The sequence below is a fragment of the Giraffa tippelskirchi genome, chromosome 13 (genome assembly GCF_054371585.1).
Source record: "Giraffa tippelskirchi isolate mGirTip1 chromosome 13, T2T-mGirTip1v1.2.pri, whole genome shotgun sequence".
NCBI classification, from domain to species: domain Eukaryota; kingdom Metazoa; phylum Chordata; class Mammalia; order Artiodactyla; family Giraffidae; genus Giraffa; species Giraffa tippelskirchi.
Genome location: NC_137287.1, coordinates 60,700,272 through 60,720,019, shown reverse-complemented (window position 1 = coordinate 60,720,019; position 19,748 = coordinate 60,700,272). Strand labels below are relative to the sequence as shown.

At 40.6% G+C, this 19,748-nt stretch overlaps 2 protein-coding genes across 15 annotated transcripts in view; one reads left to right on the top strand and one right to left on the bottom strand.

The window, feature by feature from the left end:
* NUDT5 (nudix hydrolase 5) overlaps positions 1-19,748 on the top strand; it is a 61,969-nt gene that overhangs the window by 1,491 nt on the left and 40,730 nt on the right. The window contains exon 2 of the mRNA XM_081554125.1: positions 11,221-11,284. The gene's annotated coding sequence lies outside the window, so the exon portion shown is untranslated. The remainder of the gene's footprint in view (positions 1-11,220; positions 11,285-19,748) is intronic.
* CDC123 (cell division cycle 123) overlaps positions 1-19,748 on the bottom strand; it is a 42,577-nt gene that overhangs the window by 1,193 nt on the left and 21,636 nt on the right. For 10 of the 14 annotated variants that reach the window (XM_081554115.1, XM_081554118.1, XM_081554113.1 and 7 more), the window contains 6 exons: positions 15,167-15,215; positions 14,720-14,795; positions 13,196-13,318; positions 12,251-12,279; positions 5,414-5,542; positions 101-238 (listed from right to left, as the gene is read on the bottom strand). In XM_081554115.1, the coding sequence (XP_081410241.1) occupies positions 101-238; positions 5,414-5,542; positions 12,251-12,279; positions 13,196-13,318; positions 14,720-14,795; positions 15,167-15,215 (544 nt within the window). Of the gene's footprint in view, positions 1-100; positions 239-5,413; positions 5,543-12,250; positions 12,280-13,172; positions 13,319-14,719; positions 14,796-15,166; positions 15,216-19,748 lie in introns of all 14 variants that reach the window. The other 4 variants (XM_081554119.1, XM_081554109.1, XM_081554117.1 and 1 more) reach the window with 1 other exon arrangement.

The following is a 19,748-nucleotide window of genomic DNA, read 5'->3' as shown; positions in this document are numbered from 1 at the left end:
CATCATATAGAAGTCTACGTGGAATATGACTAAAATGAAATATTAAAGAATCAATTTGAAAGTGGAGATGGCCAGCATACTAAATACACATGAATGTTACCAGTTTAAGAAAATCGATGAGTTTGTGAGCATCTTCGCCCGTCGACAGGTCCACAAAGTCCTTGGGCAGCCGGTAGCTCAGGTAGGGACTCGGCTGGACTGTGACCTCACTGTTGGTACAACGGAAGGCCGGAGCATCCTTCATGAAGGGAAAAAAAAAAGGAGGAGCAGAAGTTAATGAGAAAGTATTTTTTAAAAGTCAATTCTTCAAACTGAAAAAGATCCTGGTGTAGAATTTTCAACTCCTGTTCTGTACTAGGGAGGAAAGAAAATCAGATTCCTAAGTGAAAGAAAGCACCAGGGTTTTTTTAAAAAAAACTTCTACATGTTCACAAGAAAATACACATCTAAGGTATCTGAAGACAAGAGACCTTGGGGGGTAGGGCTAGGTGGTCCCTGAGTGGTGGCTGCACAGCTGCTGTAGCTGCGAAGGGCTGGGGTGGGGAGGAGTCGCTCCAGGCTTGAGGCTGCCTCAGGCAGTCCCACACAGGCCAGCATGCTTTATAAACTCTGTCGCTTTCCACAGGTACACTGCTGGAAATTACTGCCTTAAGAGAATAAAGCTACAGTGAGGGCAAAGGAGAGCCCCAAACCCCTAATACTGTTGCACTTCTCTCACGTCACTTCATGTACTCACTCACAGATTTCTCTCAGCACCAATGTGAAACTGTAAATTCAAGGGTCATATTTAACAAGTCTTCACATTCTTTAGGACTTCCCTGGTGGCTCAGAGCTTAAAGCGTCTGCCTCCAATGCAGGAGACCCGGGTTTGATCCCTGGGTCAGGAAGATCCCCTGGAGAAGGAAATGGCAACCCACTCCAGTATTCTTGCCTGGAGAATCCCATGGACGGAGGAGCCTGGTGGGCTACAATCCATGGGGTCGCAAAGAGTCGGACACGACTGAGCGACTTCACTCACTCACTCACTCACATTCTTTATTGCGTGTGCTTAGAGTCTTGCAAGGAATGTTCACATATTGCCTGGTGCCAAAAAGGGTTTCAGAGTCAGAGGCCACGGGTTTGGGCTTCATGGGTGGCAGATACCGAGGTGAGGGATGGATGGTGTCCAGCGGGTTGGAGACACGCTGGGAACCTGGCTGGAACAGGACAGTGAAGCCCTAGAAAGCAGGCCATACCTTATGACAGACAGCCCAGCCATGGTTCAGACAGTAAAGAATCTGCCTGCATGCAAGAGACTCAGGCTTGATCCCTAGGTCGGGAAGATCCCCCGGAGAAGAGAATGGCAACCCACTCCGGTATTCTTGCCTGGAGAATTCCATGGACAGAGCAGTCTGGTGGCCCATAGTCGATGGGGTCGCAAAGAGTTGGACATGACTAAGCGATTTAACACACACACACACACACACACACACACACACACACACACGGAACACCTACTGTCTGCTGGACATTGTTCTAGGGAAGGGAGAAAAACTGGAAAACAAGAGGGTAGGCAGCCACCGAGCAAGCAAATAAATAAATAAACAAGATCATTTCATAGAGTAAAAAGTTATAAAAACAGGACAGCAAGTAGCTATGATAAAGGGAGAACCATGTAGATTCCTCTTTGGGGTGGGTGGGGTGGGTGGGACCTTGCTTAAGGAGGGGCCATCTGGACTGAGAACTGAAAAGTATGATGAAAGCAGCCCTGTGAGGTCTGGGAGCAAACTCAGCTTTGGACGCAGTGGAAACAACCAGTGCAAAGACCTGAAGGCCAGGCAGGGCTCTGCAGCTTTGAGGAATGGAAGGCAGGCAGGTCTCTGTGTATCGGAGGACAGGCAGGAAGGGGTGCTGAGAAAGGCAAGAGCCAGTTCCTGTTGCTCTTTTGTCATCCCTAACCTCCAGTATAAGACTGTTTACATTAAAAAGGAGGGAAGGAAGGAAAAAAGGAAAGGAAGGAAGGCTGAATGGATGAATGAATGAATTCACATCATACAGTAAATCTTATACAACTGTTTCTATCCAATAACTCTGTTCCTCATATTTAAAAATAACCTTGTGCCAAATAATTTGCATTCTTCTTCCTTGATACTCAGATTTTAACAGCCCACAACTCTTAAGATGCCAGCAGGGATAAGATCCCTTCATTCATTAATTCAACAAACCTTAGTTGTACCTGGCACTGTAACCAGACGGAAGGAGAGGGACGGGTGGGACCCCACTTCCAAAATAATGGGAGTCTGTGCATTTGAATATACACAAAAATGCCCAGGAATCCTTAATGGTGCTAAGGGTGGCCATTTCTAGGTGGCAGGATTTCAAGTGTTACTTCTTTCTAATTCTCTCTCTTTGAGAGATCATTTTTAAATGATCATATGAAAATAAAACTATTTTGTAGAAGACAGAAAACACCCACTAGAATATGAAATGAAGAACCCAGCAGACAAGGACTATAGACGCAGTGCACTCTCATTTACTTTAAAAAGGCTCACGTTTATGTGTGAAAGCAGGTTACACACCAAAATATAACAGCAGTTCTCAAGGAGGTAGGATCATGGGTGATTTTAGAATTTACTTTAAAAGTGGGCACGTATCACTTTTATAGGCTGAAAAGTTGTCTAAAGAAGTGGCCATGAACATGAGGAGAAAGGAGAGAACAGCTGGGTGGAAACAGACCTGAGGGAGGCCTTGCTACTAAGACTGAAGGCGTCAAAACATGGTGAACTACTTTCAGAGAAAGAAAGAGACTGGAGAAAGGAAAGAAGGCAAATGGCAGCCCCGGGAATCTGGCGAGACGCAGGGCAGAGACAAGACTTGGAGGAAGGATGCAGTGAGTCTGTAGGTTTGATAACAGTTAAAGGGAGCAAATTCTCATCGATGATTCTCTCTTCCCATGAGGGGAGCTGTGAACGTACATGCTGAGGAGGACAACAGTGATGGACAGAAGCTCCCAGGAGCATGGAGGGCATGGAACGGCCACTGAGGCCAGCGGAAGGGGACGCTGGTAGGATGACAGAGCCTGCAGTCAAAGCCCTGGGGAAGGAGGGGTCCTGATTGGACAAGCCCCTGTCCGCATGGCTGGGCAGCATCCCTCTGTCCATCTGCAGCAGCCCAGGGCTGAACCAGAATAAACAGGCTTGTGACCTGACCCACAATCAGGACTCTCTTCAAGTGGGCAGAACACAGGAGCCAAGAAAAAGAAAAGTAACTAGAATCAGGCTATCACTTCCTTAGATGTAGTGTCAGTCAGTCACTTCAGTCCGTCAGTCATGTCCGACTCTTCCTGACCCCATGGACTGCAGCACGCCAGGTTTCTCTGTCCATTACCAACACCCAGAGCCTGCTCAAACTCATGTCCATCAAGCCGCTGATGCCATCCAACCATCTCAACCTCTGTCATCCCCTTCTCCTCCTGCCTTCAATCTTTCCCAACATCAGGGTTTTTTTCCACTGAGTCAGTTATTCATATCAGGTGGCCAAAGTACTGGAGCTTCAGCTTCAGCATCAGTCCTTCCAATGAATATTCAGGACTGATTTCCTTTAGGATGGACTGGTTGGATCTCCTTGCAGTCCAAGGGACTCTCAAGAGTCTTTTCCAACACCATAGTTCAAAAGCATCAATTCTTCAGTTCTGACCTTTCTTTATAGTCCAACTCTCACATCCACACACAACTACTAAAAAAACCACAGCTTTGACTAAATAGACTTTGTCAGTAAAGCAATGTCTTTGTGCTTTTTTAATACACTGTCTAGGTTGGTCATAGCTTTTCTTCCAAGGAGCAAGTGTCTTTTAATTTCATGGCTGCAGGCACCATCTGCAGTGATTCTGGAGCCCAAGAAAATAAAGTCTGTCACTGTTTCCATTGTTTCCCCATCTATTTGCCATGAACTGATGGGACTGGATGCCATGATCTTAGTTTTTTGAATGTTAAGTTTTAAGCCAGCTTTTTCATGCTCCTCTTTCACTTTCATCAAAAGGCTAAATCTTTAGTTCTTCTTTGCTTTCTGCCATTAGGGTGGTGTCATCTGCATATCTGAGGTTACTGATATTTCTCCCAGCAATCTTGATTTCAGCTTGTGCTTCATCCAGCCCTGCATTTCACATGATGTACTCTGCATATAAGTTAAATAAGTAGGGTGACAATATATAGCCTTGACGTATTCCTTTCCCAATTTGGAACCAGTCTGTTGTTTTGTGTCCGGTTCTAACTGTTGCTTCTTCACCTGCATACAGATTTCTCAGGAGGCAGGTAAGGTGGTCTGGTATTCCCATCTCTTGAAGAATTTTCCACAGTCTATTGTGATCTACACAGTCAAAGGCTTTGGCGTAATCAATAAAACAGAAGTAGATTTTTTCTGGAACTCTCTTGCTTTTTCAATGATCCAACGGATGTTGGCAATTTGATCTCTGGTTCCTCTGCCTTTTCTAAAACCACCTTGAACATCTAGAAGTTCACGGTTCACATAACTGTTGAAGCCTGGCTTGGAGAATTTTGAGCATTACTTTGCTAGTGTATGAGATGAGTGCAATTGTGTGGTAGTTTGAACATTTTTGGCATTGCCTTTCTTTGGAACTGGAATGAAAACTGACCTTTTCCTGTCCTGTGGCCACTGCTTTGTTTCCCAAATTTGCTGGCATATCGAGTGCAGCACTTCCACAGCATCATCTTTTAGGATTTGAAGTAGCTCAACTGGAATTCCATCACCTCCAATATCTTTGTTCATAGTGATGCTTCCTAAGGCCCACTTGACTTCGTACTCCAGGATGTCTGGCTCTGGGTGAGTGATCACACCATCACGGTTATCTGGGTCATGAAGAACTTTTTTCTATAGTTCTGTGTATTCTTGCTACCTCTTCTTAGTATCTTCTGCTTCTGTTAGGTCCATACCATTTCTGTCCTTTATTGGCCCATCTTTGCATGAAATGTTCCCTTGGTATCTCTAATTTTCTTGAAGAGATCTCTAGTCTTTCCCATTCTACTGTTTTCCTCTATATCTTTGCACTGATCACTGAGGAAGGCTTTCTTATCTCTCCTTGCTGTTCTTCGGAACTCTGCACTCTAATGGGTATATCTTTCCTTTTCTCCTTTGCCTTTAGCTTCTCTTCTTTTCTAAGCTATTTGAAAGGCCTCCTCAGACAACCATTTTGCCTTTTTGCATTTCTTTTTCTTGGGGATTGTTTTGATCACTACCTCCTGTACAATGTCACAAACCTCCATCCATAGTGAATGATGCAGTAAATAAATCACAAAGCACACACACCCTTCTTGATCACCAGGGATCTACGAGTTAATCTGTGTCGGGTGCCTGGAGAACCAGGAGGCAGTTCCTCGGGGACTGACAGGTTTCCTGGGGACCTCTCTGACCTTCTTACCTGCTCCAGAGCTTCTCCTTCACTGAAGTCACCCTTCAGGTTTGTTCCAGATAACAGTTCATCCCAAGTAAACAGCAGTGAATCTGTGACTTCACCAAATGGATTAAAATCAATCAGCCACACCTTTCCCTGCAGAACAGACAGAAAGCCCAGTAAGGATAAAATCAAGTCTGTAAGCTAGCTTATCAGAAAGATCATCTTGTTTTACCCAAAATCATCTCATTTCATCTTAAAAATTCTATCACTGATTTCAAAAGATAGTTCCTCCAGGCCCCATCTGTGAAGGGCTGCCTGTCTAAGTTGAGTGGGCACAGAACCCCAGGAAGTCCACCCGAGAACGCAGAGAGGAGACAGGGAAAAGAAAGCCCGACAAAGACATGCATGCTGACTTCTGCTTTCAACCAATTTTACATCAAAAACCGAAGCAAGCAGTGGAAGAAAATGCTTTGTTTTGCTCTGAAGATTCTGAAATTATTCAGGTGTATATCGTGGTTCATGGATTACAAAGAATAATGCTAGTTAAATGCCAATGATCTATTTTTACTTTTTATATGAAATATACAAATTTCAGGGGGCAATGGTGGCAGTGGTACCTCTTACAACCTTATGTAAGATCCTTGAACATCCTCACCAATGTTGCCATCATGTTTAATACTGCCAGTATATTTTCTCAAAGTCTGTTTACTTAAAATTGTATGGAATAATGTAGTAAGTAATAAAACCCAAGCAGGCAGAAGGGAAATCTCACAAAGCGGTCCCACCAAAGCAGCATCACTGGAATGCTCTCACGGGTTCTTTAATGATCTTTCAGGAGGAGGCCAGCAGTTTTCAGCATCAGCCCCCATCTCTGAGAGGCTGCTGCAAAGGCTTGAATTTTTTTAAACTTACTAAAGATGTAAGAAAGGGCTTCCCCGATGGCTCAGCAGGTAAAGAATCTGCCTGCAACGCAGGAAACAATGCACTGCAGTGGAGACTCAGGTTCAATCCCTGGATGGGGAAGATCCTGGGAGGAAGGCATGGCAAAACACTCCAGAATTCTTGCCTGGAGAATACCATGGACAGAGGAGCCTGGCAGGATGTAGTCCAAAGGGTCACAGAAGAATCAAACATGACTGAGCAAAGACGTAAGAAAATGCTCAGCTGTCTTTCATTCCAATGTACTGGGTTGGCCAAAAAGTTTGTTTGGGTTTTCCATACCCTCTTACAGACAAACCTTAACAAGCTTTTTGGCCAAGCCAATAATAACTGTTCTCTCTGCATGATAGAGCTTGATGGCACATAAAGAGAGATGCAAAATAAAAACAAATCAACCTTTCTAAGAAACTGCCATCTTCTCCTCCTCTGAGAGCAGTGATGGCCCGTGTGACAGATCCCAGCCTCAGGGAAGGAACACCTCTGGCCCAGCCAGACAAAGTTTGCAAGTGGCAAAATGCTTACATAAAGGAGTTGGGGAGCCTGTGAAATCCTGCCAGGAAATTAACACCAACACATTTGATCATGGGGATGTATGTGACATTTACTAGATAAATGTTTCCTTGCAACTTTTATTTTGCTCCTCTTGACTTTTCTCACTGAGACACTCAACATAATTGCACCCTTTTGTTGGTAGTTTTTTTCTGTAAATATGTAGCAATCGTGTCTTGGGCAGACGTGCGTGTGTAAAATGACAAATGCCTAAAGAGCTAGACTGCTGAGCCAGCATTACTAATATCTAGCATTGTTTCTCATCTGTCTTCAAGGAAAAGTTTAAGAAAGACAAAACAAAGCATTTTATTAGGACTGGTTGCAAACTAGAAAGCTCGAAGTGGCAAAGAACCACTATGGGAAGTTTCTACCATGCACCATTTGGCCATGTTTTCTGGTTCACACAATCCCCAACAGAAATCCTGCCTGCAACTCCTTCTGAGTTATATTCTTGAGTTATATTCTCACTTCAATTTGGTGCCTGCTCCTCCTCGCTTCTCTGACTGTGTGAAATTATGTCAGCCGTCAACCCATTCCTTGGTATGATGGCAGCTTTGCTTTTTTCGGTGATTACTCAGATGTCTCTAATAAGTTGTATGTTATTTTAACAAAATGAGCATTTTCTAAACTTTGAACCCTTTCAACTTGAATTTTTATAACCAGTAAAATCATCTCACTATCAAAAGGAAAAAGGAAAAAAACTATCGCATCTGTTAGTATCAGAATATTTAGCTCTATAAACTAGAAGTATGCCACACTGTAAAAAAAATTCACCGCTGTTAGGACTGACACTGGCAAAATGTGTTCTGTAGTTTGGAAGCCATCTTCTAGTTTAAAGAAAAACAGACCAGCTGGAATCAGGCATAAAACCATCAAGATGAGGTTTTTACACCCATAAAATGTTTTTTATGTCACACTTCAGGAACAAGACATCCTGAGAAACTCTGTTTTTAGGCAACCTATCAGGTAGGAGTGGTCACACCGACCTTCCTAATATCTACTAACTGACCTACCCCCACTCCCCTACCATCCAACTAAATAAATCTCTACGCACCAAACACTGTGCTACACATGGGGACATAAATGTCAGTAACAGAGAGTCTGCTCCCTGAAAGAGTTCTGTCCAGACCAGGACATGTATAAACATGTGTACACCTGTACACATTCACCACAGCACAGTGAGTAAAAGACTAGAAACAAGATAAGCATTCATCCACAGGGAAGTGATTCATCAAACCATATAGTACATCCACATAATCAAATACTGTGTCCCGTAAGAAACGAGAAAGTTCTCCAAGATACACTGCTTTTAAAAAGTATAAAAAGCAAGGTCCAAGTGCATTACCATATGCTAACCCTTCTGTTAGTAAACAAAGATAGTGGAGGTGATGGAATTCCAGTTGAGCTATTTCAAATCCTAAAAGATGATGCTGTGAAAGTGCTACACTCAATATGCCAGCAAATTTGGAAAACTCACAGTGGCCACAGGACAGGAAAAGGTCAGTTTTCATTCCAATCCCAAAGAAAGGCAATGCCAAAGAATGTTCAAACTACTGAACAATTGCACTCATCTCACACGCTAGCAAAGTAATGCTCAAAATTTTCCAAGTGAGGCTTCAATAGTATGTGAACCGTGAAATTCCATATGTTCAAGCTGGTTTTAGAAAAGGCAGAGGAACCAGAGATCACATTGCCAACATCTGCTGGATCACTGAAAAAGCAACAGAATTCCAGAAAAACATCTACTTCTGCTTTATTGACTATGCCAAAGCCTTTGACTGCGTGGATCACAACAAACTGTGGAAAATTCTTAAAGAGATGGGAATACCAGACCACCTTATCTGCCTCCTGAGAAATCCGTATTCAGGTCAAGAAGCGACAGTTAGAACCAGACATGGAACAACAGACTGGTTCCAAATTGGGAAAGGAATACGTCAAGGCTGTATATTGTCACCCTACTTATTTAACTTATATGCAGAGTATATCATAAGAAACACTGGGATGGATGAAGCACAAGCTGGAGTCAAGATTGCTGGGAGAAATATCAGTAACCTCAGATATGCAGAATACCACCCTTATGGCAGAAAGCAAAGAAGAACTGAAGAGTCTCTTGATGAAAGTGAAAGAGGAGCATAAAACTCAACATTGAAAAAATGAATATCATGGCATCTGGTCTCATCAGTTCATGGCAAATAGATGGGGAAACAATGGAAACAGTGAGAGACTTTATTTTCTTGGGCTCCAAAATCACTGTGGATGGTGACTGCAGCCATGAAATTAAAAGATGCTTGCTCCTTGGAAGAAAAGCTATGACCAACCTAGACAGCATATTAAAAAGCAGAGACATTACTTTGCCGACAAAGGTCCATCTAGTCAAAGCTGTGGTTTTTCTAGTAGTCATGTATGGATGTGAGAGTTGGACTATAAGGAAAGCTGAGCGCTGAAGAATTGATGCTTTTGAACTATGGTGTTGGAAAAGACTCTTGAGAGTCCCTTGGACTGCAAGGAGATCCAACCAGTCCATCCTAAAGGAAATCAGTCCTGAATATTCACTGGAGGGGCTGATGCTGAAACTGAAGCTCCAATACTTTGGCCACCTGATGCGGAGAACTAACTCACTGGAAAAGACCCTAATGTTGGGAAAGATTGAAAGCAGGAGAAGGGGACGACAGAGGATGAGATGGTTGGATGGCATTACCGACTCAATGGACATGAGTTTGAGCAGGCTCTGGGTGTTGGTGATGGACAGGGAAGCCTGGTGTGCTGCAGTTCATGGGGTCACGAAGAGTTGGACACGACTGAGCGACTGAACTCAACTGAACTCTTGTGTAAAGAAAGATGGGGAAAAATAAGTATGCTGCTTGTTTTTGCATCAAGAAATACTGGAAGGATACATAAGAATTTAACAACCAAGACTGCAGAGGCGCAAGGGTTAGAATCAGACCCTCCATGTATATTTTCACAGCAATAGCATTAATAAGCTTAATCTAATGAACGTCTACAGAATACTTTATACGTTAGATATTGTACTTTCTTTCTCAATCATACATAAAACAGAAGCAAAAAAGTGACTAGGCTGCAGATTCATTCTGAACAATATCAAAGACTCCAGATCATATTTATCCCAAAAAGCAACGAAATTAATAACAAGAAAATAACCATAACTGAAAGGAATACATAAGGGGACCCAAATCATTTTTCAAATATCTAAAGTAGTTACTCTAAATTCTAGTTATGCATTATCATCACTTGTGGAGCTTCTTAAAATACACATTCCAAGGCCTCATCCCAGACCTCCTGCATGGGGGCAGGGGCCATGCTCTGACACGCAGAGTGGTTAGCCCACCTGCCCAGCAACTGTTCTGACACAGACATGCAGGGTCACCAAGCCCAGACACACTCCTCTTGCACTTCAGATCAGAGATCACCATAAAAAGAGTTCGTTTTCTCCCAAGAATAGCCATAAATCCTGCATTCCAGACTGTGTCTGAGACGGTGACTCAAGTGCCATTGATTGAAAGCAAATGAGTTTCACATCTCGGCCAGCATCTCTTCTCAGAAACTGTCAGGATGTTTCCACTGGCCTGGTTCCCACTTTAAAGGCATGCAACTGCTTTTGGTGCTGTCAGATCACAGTCGTAATCACTTACATCCATGTCCCACTTCACTTAAGACATTCATATAACTGTCTCACCAAGTCACACATCTGCACTGACCTGCTGGCCCTACTGAACCACAGCAGACCTGGACATGTGCTGGGGAAGTACTGAGACACCCTGGCAGATCCTGAATGTTCAAATGCCATTAAGTAGAACTGCGTTAGAACATAACAGCTTCAGACTGAACATCTGCGAAATGGGAACAAACAGCACATACCCCACAGGGTTGCACGGACTAAGGGAGACAATGAATTAAATAACAGTCAAGCTCTTCTGAGCTGCACATGCAGGACAATGGGCTCAGTTTCCTCCCTCACTGATTTGATTCAGGCCAATCCTGGAACGCTTTAGTCTCGAAGATAAGCTCCTTGATGGTCTCGAGATCTCCCGGATGGAAGCTGCTTGTTAGAAGCACAGCATCTAATACCCGACAGGCTCTCGATAAACCGTGGTCTGAGTAACTGGATGTGGCTGGCATCTGGCTGTTAGAAGCTGAGACTGGCCTTGAGTCCTGGGCGCCCACCAGCTCAGGTTCCTGTCCGCTCCACCCCACCAGCTCCCCATCATTTCTCTAAGGTTTGCTTCTAACTCTGCCAGGTAGCATCCCTCTTCTGTACCACATATCAATTTATAGGTCATCTTTCTTTCTCTTTTTTAATAGCTCTTCTTTCTAATTCTTAACAGATGCCATCAACCTTCAAGACAGACATGTGAAAACAGAGTAAGTGATACCCTTGGCTTGAAAGAGGTGAGTGAATGGTTAACAGTTACCTTGGGACGTGAACATATGGGCCCCATCCTTTCGTCCAAGAAATGATTGAAAGGTATCACAAGTATCACTACGATGAGGTGATACAAGTGTGGAGAGGGAAGGAGAAAAATTTGAGTGACGCTGAGGAAATATATGAGTCACATATTTAGAAAACACACCTGCTGTCCTCTTAAGCGCTAAGTTGTTAAAGCACTGTCACAGGACACCTAGTGACACAAATTTCTCTGAAATGATTGCATGTCTTGATAGTGAAATCTCTGCTGCAGCATTTATTAGGTCAGGTTTTTGTTATTCATTACAGAAGTTTCCATCACTTTAAGATTACAAAATAAATATAAACTACTCAATTCCTCATCTTCATGAAAGAAAGTGAAAGTGTTAGTCACTCAGTTGTGTCTGACTCTTTGCGACTCTATGGACTACAGCCCGCCAGGCTCCACTGTCCAGGGGATTCTCCAGGCAAGAATACCAGAGTGGGTTGCCATTCTCTTTTCCAGGGGATCTTCCCAACCCAGGGATTGAACTTAGGTCTCCTGCATTACAGGCAGATTCTTTACTGGCTGAGCCACCAGACTCAAATCATGCTAAGGGCCTTTCAGGTAACTGAAAATAATTATCTAAATATCCAATGATAAGCTCCTGGCCACACTAAAGAGTGAAAACTGAACTGTTTTAAGCAGGCCCAGACTCCCGACAAAAGAGGAAAGGAGGGGGACACAGGGTGGCCTTAGCCATCTGTTAAATTAATAACTCCTGAACTTGTGACATGTAATGATGGGAGGTATCATGTCTCCTAGTGTTAAGGATATTTTAAGGCGACAGTCTTGACCACTGTGAATTTCAATCACCTTAGTTGCCTTGGAAAACATTTTTTGAGAAGTGAGCCCTTCACATAAAGAATGCCTATGTATTTAGAGTATATCAAATATCAAGTTTACTTACCCTACTGTCTCTGTATATATCGAATACAACTGCAAAGGATAAAAAACTCAGAGTTAGTAATGAACTACTATTTGCATGATCAAAGCCTCCTTTTGACAATTAAAATGCATTTTATTAGAAGTTACTCAAACAGCAGAATATATTTGGCTTTGAGGACTTCATGCTTCTACATCTCAAAACTTCAAACATAAAAAGGCATCCTGCAATGTTTTACTTAATGTAATTTTGCTTTCCTTTTCTCTGACCTCAGTCACAATCCCTTATATTTAAAAATTCAAAAACATAAATGAATAAAAATTCAAACCAAACACCAACATCGTCTCAACCAATTCACCATTAGGGACAGGCGATCTGTCACAGTGAAAGGAGGCCACTTACTATCTGATGGAGAATAAAATGGGTAAAACCTGAACTAGAAAAGCACAAAACCTAAGCGTGCTCAGGGCACTTCATCCTTTTTAAAGTCAAATCTGCCACAGGGACCAGGCTTGGCAAGTAGAAAAACATCAACCGTGGCAGATATAATCTGAAGACGCATTAACACTCTGTCTGATACCCAATATACTTTCAGTTCTTTAAAACACAAGTGATTACTTTGCAACTGGTGCTATCTGATCATTCAAATAAAAAAAATCTAGAAAGGTAGATCAGTCAACTAGCTAATTTAGTCCTAATAACAGAAGCGTTTGGTTCTCTGTAGACAGACCCTTTAAAATGTGTAGAAAATATCTCAAATGACAGGACAAAGAAATTGTCTCAGTCTTAAAAAGGGACTCTGGCTAAATAAGGTAAAATTTACATGCAAATCCATCAGCACTACCATAATATAGTAAAATGTTTAAAAATACAGTGCTTCGAATCCAGTTTTAAAATATACACCACCATGAAATGAGGTCCAGTAACATTATGCATTTCATTTCACTAGGTCAATAAAAAGATACTCACAATCTTCATCTAAGAATTTATACTGTATGTGTTTCTTGAAAAAATCTTGTATGCATCTGCAAATCTCTTCTTTTTGTTTAGAAATATGATCATAATATTGTGTGTAGTCCCTCTGAGAAATACCTGGTGAGAAAATATTTTATCTTCTGTTACTACACAATATTCTTTTCAAAAACACCAAAACGTGATTTCAAACCTTTTTGAGGGAACCGTTAAAAGAGATCAGAAGACCAATCAGATGAATATGAAATCACACATTAGTCAGCATTTTATATACAGTTTTTCAGTTGTAAAGGTTCATAAGGCCAGGTGAGCCCTAAAATGCCATAGTGCCGTGCTTACTTCAGAAACGGCAGTTATTTTTATTTAGTACAATGGGAAGAATTCAAAGTTATAAAAATGTTTGCTATCTAAAAAATGAAAGAAACAATTTTAAACCTACCCACATAGTCAAATGCTTCTTCTCTGATTTTTCCAATGGCCTCTCTAAAAACTGGCCTTCTTTTCACTTTCTTTGGGAAAATGTTAAATACCCCTCACCACATGTCTTCCATTTTCATACTGCATTTCACAGAAGCATCTAGAACAAGCATTTTCCTTGCTCATACATGCTATCCTTCCTTTACAAGCTCCCTGTTTCAAACCATGGAAAAGTAAACATTCCTTTCTTCAGAGTGACTTGCTGACATTATTCAAAAAACATTAAAGGGAGTATTCTAAGAACTCCTTCAATCTGCCCTAGGCCTAGGAGAAAGTTCTCTACTCTGAAAGAAACGCCTCCAACTAAGTACCTCTTCCTTAGCTGTACTTAGGACTGCAGTGTTTCCTTCAGGGATACATAACAATACATTAAATCCAAACACACCTAGGGTACAGCAGGCAAGTTAAATGTTGACATCTCATTCAATAAATAAATAGTGTGGATCTGATTCTGTTCAAATCACACTTTTCTTGGTTGAAGGTCAATTTTACCTCATGGGAAATGTGCTTAGACAAAATAAGGGCAAATTAGCTTCAATATTTAACTTGAATAGATCACAGCAGACAAAATGATAGCCTGAGAGGAAAGAAAATGGGTGGCTTTTACAGTAATGCCCTTCTTTGTTTGCATGTTTTCTCTTGCTAGGATAATAAACACTGCTTCAATAATAGAAGTAAAGGTTCAAAAACTGGGCTTTTTACGATGATTAAAATCAGTCATGTACTGTGAGTAGCACTTAGGAAAGCCCCAGAGAGAAAGCAGGTACACGTATCCTAAGTGGGATCAGTACTGGCCACTGCTTTCACTGCTAGAATCCAGACAGACATGATTCATCGAGACTGTTTTCTGTGGAAACAGAATCTGGCCCTAGGACCCTTGTCAACACAGCGTTCCAGAGAGTCAATGCCCATTGGCTAGAGGTAGCATCCAAGATAAAAACCGATGGTTACCCTCGTCTTAATTACTAAGCAATCTATCTCCATCAAAAGCTTGTCTTCTTTTAACAATTAAAGGTTTAAAGTAAGAAAGAAAGAAAACCTCACCAATAAGCTTATTTTCCTTGACAAAACATCGGAACTCAGCCCCAGGAATTAATTCACACCATTTTCGAAGAACAAGCTGCAGACAAAGGAAAAAATGTAATACAACAACGTAAAAAGAGAGTATTTACTAGTCTGATAAACAATTTTATGTGGAGACTGTGTCTTAACAATTCCCATTATCAAGTGTTTTTTTTTTTTATTTAAAGAAGGCATCATAAAACATTCTTGACATGACATGTAGAGAACAGAGCTATGATCTATTAGTCTAACAGAACTGTTAAAACTCTTCATGAAAAAATGCATCTTTATCATTTATTTATCATTTTGGGAGTTCTGACATAACATACAACTCAAAAGATGACGAAGTCAAATCTTATTACTGCTGGGCCATAAGTTACCCTATAATTCATATCAATTTTATCAAGATTTTAATGAAAAGATTCTTACCTCATATTCCATACATGGATCTGGAGAATCATCAGTACAATGAATAAATCTTTGAGGGGAAAGAAAGGCAATTAAATCTTTATTTTATGGTGTCACTTTATGCAAACATATTATTTATATTTAAAGGGAGAGTAAGGTTTTATGAAAAACATGAAGTAGGAGATTAATTGAAATTCAATGAACATTTATAAAGCACCATTCAATGTTAGGCGTTAGCCTTAGCACCCTGAATTGTTATTTCATTCGTCCTCAAAACCATATGAGTTACTATAATCTCTGTTTTTCTGTTAAAAAAAAAAAAAGGAAAAAGCTAAAACCCAGAAAAGAGCAACTGAGTGACCATGCCAGGATTATAAAACAAACTAACTCCCGATTCCAAATGAGGGCGTGATGGCACTGTTTTATTTCTCATTGTGTTCTTTGCAACATGAACTAGAACCAGAACCTAGTTCTCTGCTGATATTAACTCTGCCACCTAAAGTCACACAACATTCATCTAATTCTTTTCCCACATCCCATGTAAAAAACATTCCTCCATTAAATATACTGCTTCTTCCTCTAAAAGTCCTCAGTTTCATGGACAATTTTTTATATTCTTTATTAAATCCCCACCTATGCCAGGGGCTGGTGAGGTACTGGAAACATTAAAATGAGGTGACTTCCTTGTCCTTTAGGAGGTTAGTCTGGTGAGAAGAACCTAACAAGTAGACCAAGAATTTCAAAACACTCAGGCTTTAGGAATATCACAGTGGCAGTGGTGCCGAGAGCCTATGGGAAGGGATGTTTGGCAATTTAGTTGCTAAGTCATATCTGACTCTTTGTGACCTCATGAACTGTAGCTGGTCAGGTTCCTCTATCCATGGGATTTCCCAGGCAAGAATACTGCAGCTGAGTTGTCATTTCCTTCTCCAGGGCATCTTCCCATGCCAGGGATCGAACCCGCATCTCCTGCATTGGCAGGCAGATTCTTTACAACTGAACCAACTGGGAAGCCCTTACTACCATTTTAATTGTTCTAAAATTTTTTATTATTTATTTATTTGGCTGTGCCAGGTCTTAGAATTGCAGCATGTGGGTCTTTCACTTGAAACAAGCATAATCTTTAGTTGTGGCATATGACCTCTTAGCTTTGGCATGTGGGATCTAGTTCCCTGATCAGGGATCAAACCTGGGCCTCCTGCGTTGGGGGTGCAGAGTCTTAGCCACTGTACCAGCAGGGAAGTCCTACCATTTTAATTTTTGAAATGTGATTTTAACCATGTTGATGGTTTTTATAAATCTAATAACAGAAGATAGCACTTAATACATTACTTTATAAAGAATAGGTAGGATTAAGGTTCTATAAGGTGGCTCAGAAGGTAAAGAATCTGCCTGCAATGTGGGAAACCCAGGTTTGATCCCTGGGTTGGGAAGATCCCCTGGAGAAGGGAATGGCAACCCATTCCAGTATTCTTGCCTGGATTCCATGGACAGAGAGGAGCCTGGTAGGCCGTGGGGTCACAAAGAGTTGGACACAACTGAGTTATTTACACACATACATACAGATTAAGGTTCTATAATATACCTGTTGTTAAAATTCTACAGGAAAACCAAAAGGAACACTTCCAAAACACAAGTCTTCATTATCTAAATTTTTTAATGCTTCTATTTTCCTACAAATATTGATTTCAACCTTTGGTTAATCCTCATTTGTGACTTGAAAATAAGTTAACGTTTCAATATAGGTTTGCATCCTACAATCCTGTAATATTATTTTTTAAGTGGTGATTGCTTTAATATTTAACATTATTTAAAAACCTTGACTAGTTTCAGAAGGTAGACAGGAGAACATATGTTTGCATGAGATTACTGTACAAGCCTGTTCTTATTAAGATGATTAACCAGGTGGCCAAGTACAATTTCTGAAAGGAGAGGAAAGTGTGCAGCCATCTAATTTAGGACCGAATGTGAAGGTCAACAATAACATTTTCAGGAGCTCATATGAAAAACTGCAAAAAATACTGCATATGAATATTTAAATTCCTTTTATAGTCTGGAAGAAGTAGGTTTAAAAAGTAAAAATGCATTAAGATGGAGTATTAGCAACACCTGAATGTTTACAATCCTTATACAAATTATCAGTCCAAAAATTACAGGTTCCACCAAAAAAAGGAAAAGAAACAAATCCTTAAATCAAGCAAGGCTGCTTACTACACTGAGAATCCTAGAAGGAACAATACAAACAGAAATACAGAAGAAACAATACTAGCATGAGTATCCTAACAAAAACAATAAAATGTCTTCAATCATATCAAATGTAAAAATATCTGTATTATTCCCTTAATTAACTAAACCAAGAACACAGATGAACTTGCATCTCTATAATACAGGGAAAAAAAACCCTGATTCTCTCACTTCCAAAAGTAAGTTTCATATTTGCAAAAAAAAAAAAGGCAGAAATAACAGAAATAACAGCAAGTCACTGATCAAGGAAGGCAATTTACAGAGAAAAAACACTGAATTGTTCAATCTACTTTAGCTTTTGTTTCTATGAACATAATTTAAAAGTCATGGTAAGAACTAGAATAAATTCTCAAATCCCAACTCAGTATATAATGTAAAATTATAGTAACATGTTATAAATTTGTGAGCAAAAGCAAGAAATATGTCATATACCTAACACTTCCACTGTGTTAACCAATACATTTAAATAACACTTGGAAAATTTGTCTGAATTATGAAAAAACATGAAATCATTTGTGATCACTTTGGAATTTGGGCAACTGTTATAGAATTCCTCAAGTCAGACCCAAAATTAGTCTGGGTCCAGACTGATCGGTGTCCCACATAAAGGAGAAACAATGCAGGCATGTGTTCTGCTTTCATCTCCACCCTCCACGACTCAGGCCCTTAGAGGAAGAACTGATGAAACAAGAGTCCTGTTGAGAAATCTGCTGACAGTTCTACTGTTTCTCTCTACAAAATTTGCCTTTGCTCTCTGGTTGTTTTTAAGAACTCCTTTTGTCTCTAGTGTTCTGCAGTTACACTAGTCAAATGCCGTGAGTTCTCTAGTGTGGGCCAGTCAATGTGGCAGGAAGGAAGGAAAGAGAAATCATAGAATCAGTCAACTGGGAGAACAGTAACTACGTGAACTGACTCTAGACGATTTAGGTATTGCCTAAATCCACGGGCTAAGATCACAACTTGATTATTTTTACAAAAGAAGACATCATCATTAAAGTTTTATGGGTGGCAGTACACAAAATCACGAATACTTTAAAGTGGAAGACCGCCTAGCTATTTACTAGGGCACAATCCTCATTCGTAAGCTTCCCTAAAACACTGGAAGATTACAACGTTATACGTGACAGAAAACAACCCTTTAATATCAGAAAAAAAATTATGTCAAGGACAGAAATAAAAGAGAAAAACATAGCACCCACGGATAATTAAGCACCAAAGTTGTAGTGCTGAAGATTTTACTGCTCATTAGGATCCAAAATAAGAGTTTAGGTACAGAGATTCCATTTCTTTAGGTCTCACTGGTGGTGGAAAAGCAAAGACAAAAAATGTTACTGAATTAAGGGAGGCTGGGTGTGTTCATTCGAATTATCATAAATTCTTCTTCAAAAAGAGATAAAATATGCTATCTAAAATAGTAACAATCTAACACATTGTAAATCAGCTACACTTCAATTAAAAAAATACAATAAAATTAAAGTGATATAAAGTGGAAAAATTGTCACCTAAATCAGTTCAGTTCAGTTCAGTCGCTCAGTCGTGTCTGACTCTTTGCGACCCCATGAACTGCAGCACACCAGGCCTCCCTGTCCATCACCAACTCCCGGAGTCTACCCAAACTCATGTCCACTGAGTCGGTGACGCCATCCAACCATCTCATCCTCTGTCATCCCCTTCTCCTCCTGCCTTCAATCTTTCCCAACATCAGGGTCTTTTCAAATGAGTCAGCTCTTCGCATCAGGTGGTCAAAATATTGCAGTTTCAGCTTCAACATCAGTCCTTCCCATGAACACCCAGGACTGATTTCCTTTAGGATGGACTGGTTGGATCTCCTTGCAGTCCAAGGGACTCTCAAGAGTCTTCTCCAACACCACAGTTCAAAGCATCACTTCTTCTGTGCTCAGCTTTCTTTATAGTCCAACTCTCACATCCATACATGACCACTGGAAAAATCATAGCCTTGACTAGACAGACCTTTGTTGACAAAGTAATCTCTCTGCTTTTTAATATGCTGTCACCTAAATAAACAGGCCTAAAAAAATTATAAGGTACAGATTCTGTTAAGTCTAACTTAGGCAGAAAGTTTTACTCCTGAAACTATTTGCTGCTGAATTTTAGGATTAATAACCAGTTCCAATAATTTTAAGAACAAAATGTATAAAAATTATGCTGATTATAACTGAGCTTAAATTACTAAGACAAGTGAACTTTCCTGACCTATAGTAACTCTACCTTCCTTAGTCATGCATGACCTTCTCAGAGAAACAATTAATGGATTAATTTTTTCACTCACTCAGCCCTTTCGTCTAAGTGCCAACTGAATACCAGATTTTTCTTTCTTGCCTTGGTCTACTGAAGTGAC